This window comes from Phyllobates terribilis, unplaced genomic scaffold, assembly GCF_046119375.1.
Source record: "Phyllobates terribilis strain yellow unplaced genomic scaffold, ASM4611937v1 Scaffold_3__8_contigs__length_932513732, whole genome shotgun sequence".
Lineage (NCBI taxonomy): Eukaryota > Metazoa > Chordata > Amphibia > Anura > Dendrobatidae > Phyllobates > Phyllobates terribilis.
The window spans coordinates 512,505,603-512,514,295 of record NW_027362763.1 but is presented as its reverse complement, the minus strand read 5'-3'; the positions used below and the strand labels follow the sequence as shown (position 1 = coordinate 512,514,295).

General features: G+C 46.2%; 1 protein-coding gene across 17 annotated transcripts in view; it reads left to right on the top strand.

Moving 5' to 3' along the window:
* Nucleotides 1-927: 927 nt before the first annotated feature.
* Nucleotides 928-8,693, top strand: part of PTPRK (protein tyrosine phosphatase receptor type K) — a 381,227-nt gene continuing 373,461 nt past the window's right edge. For 14 of the 17 annotated variants that reach the window (XM_073676054.1, XM_073676048.1, XM_073676055.1 and 11 more), the window contains exon 1: nt 928-1,356. In XM_073676054.1, coding sequence (XP_073532155.1) covers nt 1,275-1,356 — 82 coding nt within the window. In that variant the 5' untranslated portion in view covers nt 928-1,274. The remainder of the gene's footprint in view (nt 1,357-8,693) is intronic. The other 3 variants (XM_073676052.1, XM_073676051.1, XM_073676049.1) reach the window with 1 other exon arrangement.

The window sequence follows — 8,693 nt, the reverse complement described above, 5'->3', positions numbered from 1 at the left end:
CACTACCCGTGTGTACAGAAGTGGCAGCCCCCCTTATTACCACTATAAGGGGCAGCATTACCCATGGGGGCAGAAGTGGCAGCCCCCCTTTCTACCACTATCACGGGCAGCACTAGCCGTGTGTACAGAAGTGGCAGCCCCCCCTACCACTATCAGGGGCAGCACTACCCGTGTGTACAGAAGTGGCAGCCCCCCTTATTACCACTATAAGGGGCAGCATTACCCATGGGGGCAGAAGTGGCAGCCCCCCTTTCTACCACTATCACGGGCAGCACTACCCGTGTGTACAGAAGTGGCAGCCCCCCCTACCACTATCAGGGGCAGCACTACCCGTGTGTACAGAAGTGGCAGCCCCCCTACCACTATCAGGGGCAGCACTACCCATGGGGGCAGAAGTGGCAGCCCCCCCTACCACTATCAGGGGCAGCACTACCCGTGTGTACAGAAGTGGCAGCCCCCCTACCACTATCAGGGGCAGCACTACCCGTGTGTACAGAAGTGGCAGCCCCACCTACAGAGGGGCAGCACTACCTGTGTGTACAGAAGTGGCAGCCCCCCTTATTACCACTATAAGGGGCAGCACTACCCGTGAGGGCAGAACACATACTCGGGGGGACTCAGCCTGAATACGACTAATGCTGGCGCCCACGTACTCTATGCAGTGGCAGGCAGTCACCGGGGATGGGTGCCCCCCACCGCACAGGAGGGCAGAGGTCACAGGGACGCTAAGGGGTCTTTTGGGATGACCTCACTGGCAGCGCCGTACATCGCTTGTTTGCTGAAGGCTGGGAGAGCGGATTAACTCCTCCTGTGCTGCACTGCACCTCTCCTGCCGGCTCCGGTGACTGCTGTGCAGCCCTTGTACCTGGTCACCGCCCCGTCACCGGCGGCCCCGCCCCCTGCACGGCCCCTCCCCCGCTCCTGTATGTGGCTTTCCAGCCAGTCTCCCCGCAGTAACTGCCTCCACAGCTCCGGTCTCCCAGACTCTCGTGCGCTCACTCGGAGCTCCAGTAGGAGGCGCAGTGCTGGCTCCCACATTCCGGGGTTAGCTGGGTATAGCAGGGTGACGTCAGGACTGCCTCCTCCTCCGCCTCTTCCCCCAAATGAGCCCCTGAAAGTAACTCTGGACAAGGGAGTGCAGGAGCCGCTGAGCATGGAGCGCCAGGAGTGCGGAGCGGCTGCAGGACGGAGGACTGCTGAGCCCCTCATGTGATCTGCCGCCCGGAGCCCGAGGATTACTGCTGCGGAGCTTCATCTGGAAACTTGTGCTGAGGATGGCCGGCGGCGGGCACCTGGCTCTGCTGCTGCTGCTCGGCGCCCCTGTGCTGGCGTCCACCCGCGGGCAGCTGGCTGCAGGTGAGTGCGGACTACTCGGGAACTTCCCGGAGCGGCAGGGGGAGCCAGGGGGGCAACGAAAGTTTACTGTGCGCCGGCAGTGGGGGAGGGGGCAGAAGGTGGTCTCACCAGGGGGCAGGAGGGGCTGAGGTCCTGGCACCGCGGGCTGTGGATGGACAGTGTACAGTCATGTATATAGTGTTACACGTCACAGCCTGTGTGTGTGTGTGTATATGTGTATATATATATATATATATATATCTGCTGTGTATACCGCACTCGCCCTGGGTCTCTTCATACCTGGCACCTCCTGTCCTTTGTTCGGATACAGCAGGAATACACACTGGTAGGAGACATGTCTATGAGGAGCTGACATACCTGACACCCCCTCACCTGCCCTTTGTCTCCAAGTGTATACTCTGTGGGAAGTAGCTAAGTATAGTCTGCACTGTATATACTCTATATAGTACATAACTATGTATAACAGACTACAACGTACATGCTGTGTATATCCCACAAGAAGAATACAGTGTATACTATGTAGTATATAGCTAAGTGTTCTCCACAAGAAGAATACATTGTATACTCTCTGAGAAGTAGCTAAGTGTAGTCTACAGGAAGGCTGCACTGTATATACTCTATCTATAATATATAACTATGTATATCAACACAGACTACAGTGTACATACAGTATATAGCTGTGTATACTCCACATGAAGGATACAGTGTGTATATATTTAAAGTATATAGCTATCTATATAACCCATATCAAGAACAGTGTGTACCCTGTAGTACCGTATATAGCTGTGAATACCCTACATAAAGAATAGTGTATGCTATGAATATACCCCACATGAAGGATACAGTGCATATATAGTATATCTATATAACCCACATGAAAATACAGTGTATACTGTTGTATATAGCTACGTATGTGCCCCACATGAAGGATACACGGGGCATATAGCTACGTATGTGCCCCACATGGAGGATACACGGGGTATATAGCTGCGTATGTGCCCCACATGGAGGATACACGGGGCATATAGCTGCGTATGTGCCCCACATGGAGGATACACGGGGCATATAGCTACGTATGTGCCCCACATGGAGGATACACGGGGCATATAGCTGCGTATGTGCCCCACATGGAGGATACACGGGGCATATAGCTGCGTATGTGCCCCACATGGAGGATACACGGGGCATATAGCTGCGTATGTGCCCCACATGGAGGATACACGGGGCATATAGCTGCGTATGTGCCCCACATGGAGGATACACGGGGCATATAGCTGCGTATGTGCCCCACATGGAGGATACACGGGGCATATAGCTGCGTATGTGCCCCACATGGAGGATACACGGGGCATATAGCTGCGTATGTGCCCCACATGGAGGATACACGGGGCATATAGCTGCGTATGTGCCCCACATGGAGGATACACGGGGTATACTCTACTCTAGTACATAGTAATACCATATAAAGTATACTGTGTAGGCGTAGTTTTGTTGTGTCCTGTGGAGAGTTCATGGCTGGGGCTGGATTCCTAGGTCTACAAGTTGTTTTTGCCTCCCCCTCCTCCTCCTCCAGACTGAAATTGAGGAGGAAGTAGGGAAGACTCTCGCCCCCTCCCCCACCTGTGAAACAAGCCCTTTATTGCCTGGCTTCTGGCTGCTGCCTTTACCTGTTGCATTAGTGTTGGAAGGTGCTGGCTCTCCATAGACTGGAGCAGTTAACTTCTTGTGGACTTGGTAAACTCTCTAATGTCTCGCTGATGAGTCTGCTCTTCTTGTTATTAGGTAGTGCTTGGAATTTCTTACCCTGGCATTTAGGCAATAGTGATGGCTGGCAGTTCACAGACAGCCAAGTAGGTGAGTTGGCAATTTTATAATAATTGCTTCTCTCTGAAAATTCCCCTGTAGTGATCAAAAAGTCGACCGAAAACTTATAGCTCAGCTGAAATGTTCGATTAGCTGCGAGCTCACATCTTCTTCCTTCAAGCAGTGTAGAGAAGAAAAAAAAGTCTGGGTGTAGAGAGGAGAGATGCTGGCGGTTTGTGAGCGCACACTGCCTCCATGCTGAGATTGTTCTAAGCTGCTACAACAAAGGATTATGCCTTCCTGGGAATGTAGCGCAGGTATGGCCATGGAAATTAAACAGCCGGCTGCCTGTGTTAGGGTTAAGTTCCTTAAGAAAGTAGACAATTAATTGGCTTTCATACTGTGCAGAATTGTCCATTACTAATCATATCAGATTTTCTGGAGGATTTGGGTTTCTCTCCCTGATAGTCTGCTGCACTGCCTAATGATCAAGTCGTTATGCTAATGAAGACATAGGGAATATTGGAGGAAATTTGATCAAGAATGACAGCTAAAAGTCTAATTGAAATTGATCCTGGATAAGTATGTAGGAAATAGTCAGGGTACAAAGTTTGTTGCATTTTTAAATAGATTCTCAGCCCAAAAAAAGCCATGATCATCAATACAGCAAGGTCTTGTATAGCCCCATTCACATGAAGCAGCAATGAATTGTCGGCGTGAGCTCTCGTTAACACCTATCTTGTCTGCAGCAAATTCTGCCGAAATCCTAATGTCTGCATAAAAGGTGCGATCAAACAACAAAGTGTTTTTCTACTACAGGTTTATTTTCTCAGTTATAGAAACACATGCAGCTTTTGAACCAAAGCCAAAAGTAGTCCTACCATTACTTTCAAATACTCTCTTGATTTTAGCTTAAAAAAACCTTAAAGGGGTTTTCCACTACTGGACATCTCCTTATGAACAGCTTCCCTGTGCATCCTAAAATAAAAAAAACTGAATCCGTTTATTTTTGCCAATTGCAGAGCTGTGCCCCCCAGCGGTCATTTGAGCTAAATGACGTTACATGACTTCCAGGGGACACTATAAACAATGTCACGTGATTGTCAGGACTAGAGGTGGTCCTATATTATAAGTATTCAGGTTTGGTTTCTTTCATATATGACTCAGTGGAGCTGTTTATAAGGAGTCTTCCAGTAGTAGACAACCCCTTTAATATTGCTTGCAGGGTGCAGATTTGCAATATCTGATGTAGCTTCTGGATAAGAGTGGTGCTGTTTCTAAAAGAAAAAAAAAACTCTTTAAAAATTAAGAGTATCTTAAAGAGCCAATAAACTTTGCAATTTATAAATATAGGCTGATCTTTGAGAGAAGGGAGATTCTGGCTTTCCTTGAAGAATTCCACTGCTGCCCATCTTCTAGCCTTACGTGGCTGATAACAGAGACCAGTGGCTTACCTTCCAATTTGCATTCTCATCAGTGCCACCAATCCAGTTATGTATTAAGTCTTCTGTTTATGAAGAGACTTTGTTTTTCCTGTTGATGTAATAATGTTTATAATTCTGTATCTTTCCCGCTGTTTACTGTTCTGCTCCTCTTCAACCAGCTGTGATCGATACTCTGAATATGCTGCGTCCTTTCTGCTTATCCTGCAGACTGTGATTGCTATGGGTGTTGAGGGAGAGCTGTGAAGTGTGGTATTGATGTCTGCACAGAAGTTGTGTGGCTTTATTGAGCTTGGACAAGTGTTTGTCAGTTAATTGAAAGTTTGAGCAAAAGCAGCAGTGCCTATTGCCAAGAGCAGATACTATACCAGGGACTACTGTCAAATCTGAATTAGAGAGTTTGTTCTTTCTTCTTCCTTCCCATTTCAGAAGTAGCAGAGCTGAAGTTGTCTTTGAACTGCTTCTTTTGAACACTGATAAGTGACTGATCATCATTGGATATCACAGTAAATAATGTCGGCTCTGCTACGTCTGGCATCGCCTTATGCCTGCGTACTCTGTGTGTTCAGTCTTTTATTCAGGCTAGGTGATTTCGATGCGTACACTCTTGCAGCATTTTAGTACTTGATTTGTTGCAGTGATCATTGGTTATGGTTTGTATTCCTATTTGAAAAGCAATTATTTGTACACTTTGCCTTTGTGGTAATAGGAAAGCTTATTTTTGGCCTGTTGCCCATTTTGAAGACCCTACTTGTGATTTGTACATGTACTTGGTTATGGGGCTTAACATCTGATTTTACATCGTATAGTTAAAGAGCAATATCGGTTTATTCCTTAAGTATTCTGTGTTTTGTTTGTTTTTTACTTACAAATCTGGAATTGGGAATTCTTTTGTGAAGCACAGCTTTTAAAAGGTCACAATCTAAATAATCTTTTGTAACAAGGTTTTTTTTATTTATTACCTTGATCAATCTGACTTAAAGGGTCTGGCATTGCTAAGCTGATGACTGCTTATCTATTGGAACAACATGGGGATCTGGTGAATCCTGTTCACTGGTCCTTGCCATCAAACAACCCCCCCCCCCCCCCCCCCCCCCACCTTCCCCTTTGTATGTAGCCTTCTTTAATGAAGGCTTTATAAGTTATGGAAAGTTGAGTGTATGGGAATTGTGATGTTGGAAAAGCATGAACAGGGCTCACTAGACCTCCATTCTCCTTTTCATGCTGGGCGACACAGAAATGGAGCTTGGTCCTAGATGCCATGCAGATCAGCAGTGTCCTCCCTCCTTCGCCTTATCATCCTATGTTTGGTGTAAAGACAACCGACTGTGCCAGGAGCCTCTCAAACTCCTGCTCTGTTTGTACTAAGTCCTGACTCTCAGTGTAAAATGGAAACGACCATCTGACCAGTACACCCAGAAACTCTTATTATCTAATGCGTATGGGCTTTCAAGACTCCATCCAATTGCAGTTTGAATGCACCCTTTAACTGCCTCTCCTCCCTCTCCATGGAGCAGGCAACCCCCCTCCCCCCTAATTCTCCCTAAGGCTGTGTGCCCACGTAGCGTTTTTCAAGCGTATATGCTGCGGAATTTCCGCAGCGTAAACGCTTGAAAAACGCATGTAGATCCGCACCCCATGGTCCCCAATGGCATTCCGCAATGTCAATGCCCATGCTGCGGATTTTTCCGCAGCGTATATGCTGCAGTCAAAAATCCGCAGCATGTTCATTAATTTTGCGGAAGCGCTGCGGAATCAATGTGCGGATGGTACCCAAGTCTGGAGGAGAGGAGACTCTCCTCCAGACCTGGGTACCAAAGAACCTGTAAAAAAAAGAATAAAATAAAGTTTATACTTATCTTCTGATGTTTTCCCTCCGTCGCGCTGTTGTCTGAAGGACCTGCCACGTCATTGAGTCATGTGACCCACCACATGACTCAATGACGTCACCGCAGGTCCTGCACACAACAGCGTGAGCCGCTCAAGACTCCGGACGGGGCAGAGAATGCATCAGAAGGTGAGTATAAAGTTTATTTTTTTATTTTTTACCATTCTGAACAAGTTGTCAAGCACTTTTCCAAGTGATGCTTGGAGAAGTGCTTGATAACCCGCATGCGGAAATGCATGCAAAGACGCCTCACAAACGCTTCTACCTGGCGGGAAAACCGCATGTAATATCCGCATGCGATTTTCCCGCCAGGGAGAAGCGTAAAAAATATGCTTCAGGTCCGCAACGTGGGCACATAGCCTTAGAGTCATGATGTCATAACCATACAAGAACTTGTTTTTTTTTTTTTGTGTGTGAGGAGTTGTACTTTTTGATGCACTATTCATTTTACCATATAATGTGAAGAAAAATGGGAATAAATTCAAAGTAGGATGAAGTGGTACAACCTGCAGTTCCACCGTAGTTTTGGGGTTTTGTTTATACAGTTTACATTGTATTGTGAAAACGATCTTGCATCATGAATCCTCAGAGTTCAGTATGATTGCAGCGATACCAAACAATTTTTTTTCATTCTTTGCATAGTTTACCATATGACTTATTTCATTTTATAGTTTGAAAAAAAAAAATTGGAATTATATATATATACAGTACAGACCAAAAGTTTGGACACACCTTCTCATTTAAAGATTTTTCTGTATTTTCATGACTATGAAAATTGTACATTCACACTGAAGGCATCAAAACTATGAATTAACACATGTGGAATTATATACTTAACAAAAAAGTGTGAAACAACTGAAAATATGTCTTATATTCTAGGTTCTTCAAAGTAGCCACCTTTTGCTTTGATGACTGCTTTGCACACTCTTGGCATTCTCTTGATGAGCTTCAAGAGGTAGTCACCGGAAATGGTTTTCACTTCACAGGTAGAATTTGTATTATGGCAAGAAAAAAGCAGCTAAGTAAAGAAAAATGAGTGGCCATCATTACTTTAAGAAATGAAGGTCAGGCAGTGCGAAAAATTGGGAAAACTTTGAAAGTGTCCCCAAGTGCAGTTGCAAAAACCATCAAGCGCTACAAAGAAACTGGCTCACATGAGGACCGCCCCAGGAAAGGAAGACCAAGAGTCACCTCTGCTTCTGAGGATAAGTTTATCCGAGTCACCAGCCTCCAAAATCGCAGGTTAACAGCAGCTCAGATTAGAGACCAGGTCAATGCCACACAGAGTTCTAGCAGCAGACACATCTCTTCAACAACTGTTAAGAGGAGACTTTGTGCAGCAGGCCTTCATGGTAAAATAGCTGCTAGGAAACCACTGCTAGGGACAGGCAACAAGCAGAAGAGACTTGTTTGGGCTAAAGAACACAAGGAATGGACATTAGACCAGTGGAAATCTGTGCTTTGGTCTCATGAGTCCAAATTTGAGATCTTTGGTTCCAACCACCGTGTATTTGTGCGACACAGAAAAGGTGAACGGATGGACTCTACATGCCTGGTTCTCACCGTGAAGCGTGGAGGAGGAGGTGTGATGGTGTGGGGGGGGGGGGGGGGCTTTGCTGGTGACACTGTTGGGGATTTATTCAAAATTGAAGGCATACTGAACCAGCATGGCTACCACAGCATCTTGCAGCGGCATGCTATTCCATCCGGTTTGCGTTTAGTTGGACCATCATTTATTTTTCAACAGGACAATGACCCCAAACACACCTCCAGGCTGTGTAAGGGCTATTTGACCAAGAAGGAGAGTGATGGGGGGGCTACGCCAGATGACCTGGCCTCCACAGTCACCAGACCTGAACCCAACCGAGATGGTTTGGGGTGAGTTGGACCGCAGAGTGAAGGCAAAAGGGCCAACAAGTGCTAAGCATCTCTGGGAACTCCTTCAAGATTGTTGGAAGACCATTTCCGGTGACTACCTCTTGAAGCTCATCAAGAGAATGCCAAGAGTGTGCAAAGCAGCCATCAAAGCAAAAGGTGGCTACTGTGAAGAACCTAGAATATAAGACATATTTTCAGTTGTTTCACACTTTTTTGTTAACTATATAATTCCACATGTGTTAATTCATAGTTTTGATGCCTTCAGTGTGAATGTACAATTTTCATAGTCCAGGAAAATACAGAAAAACCTTTAAATGAGAAGGTGT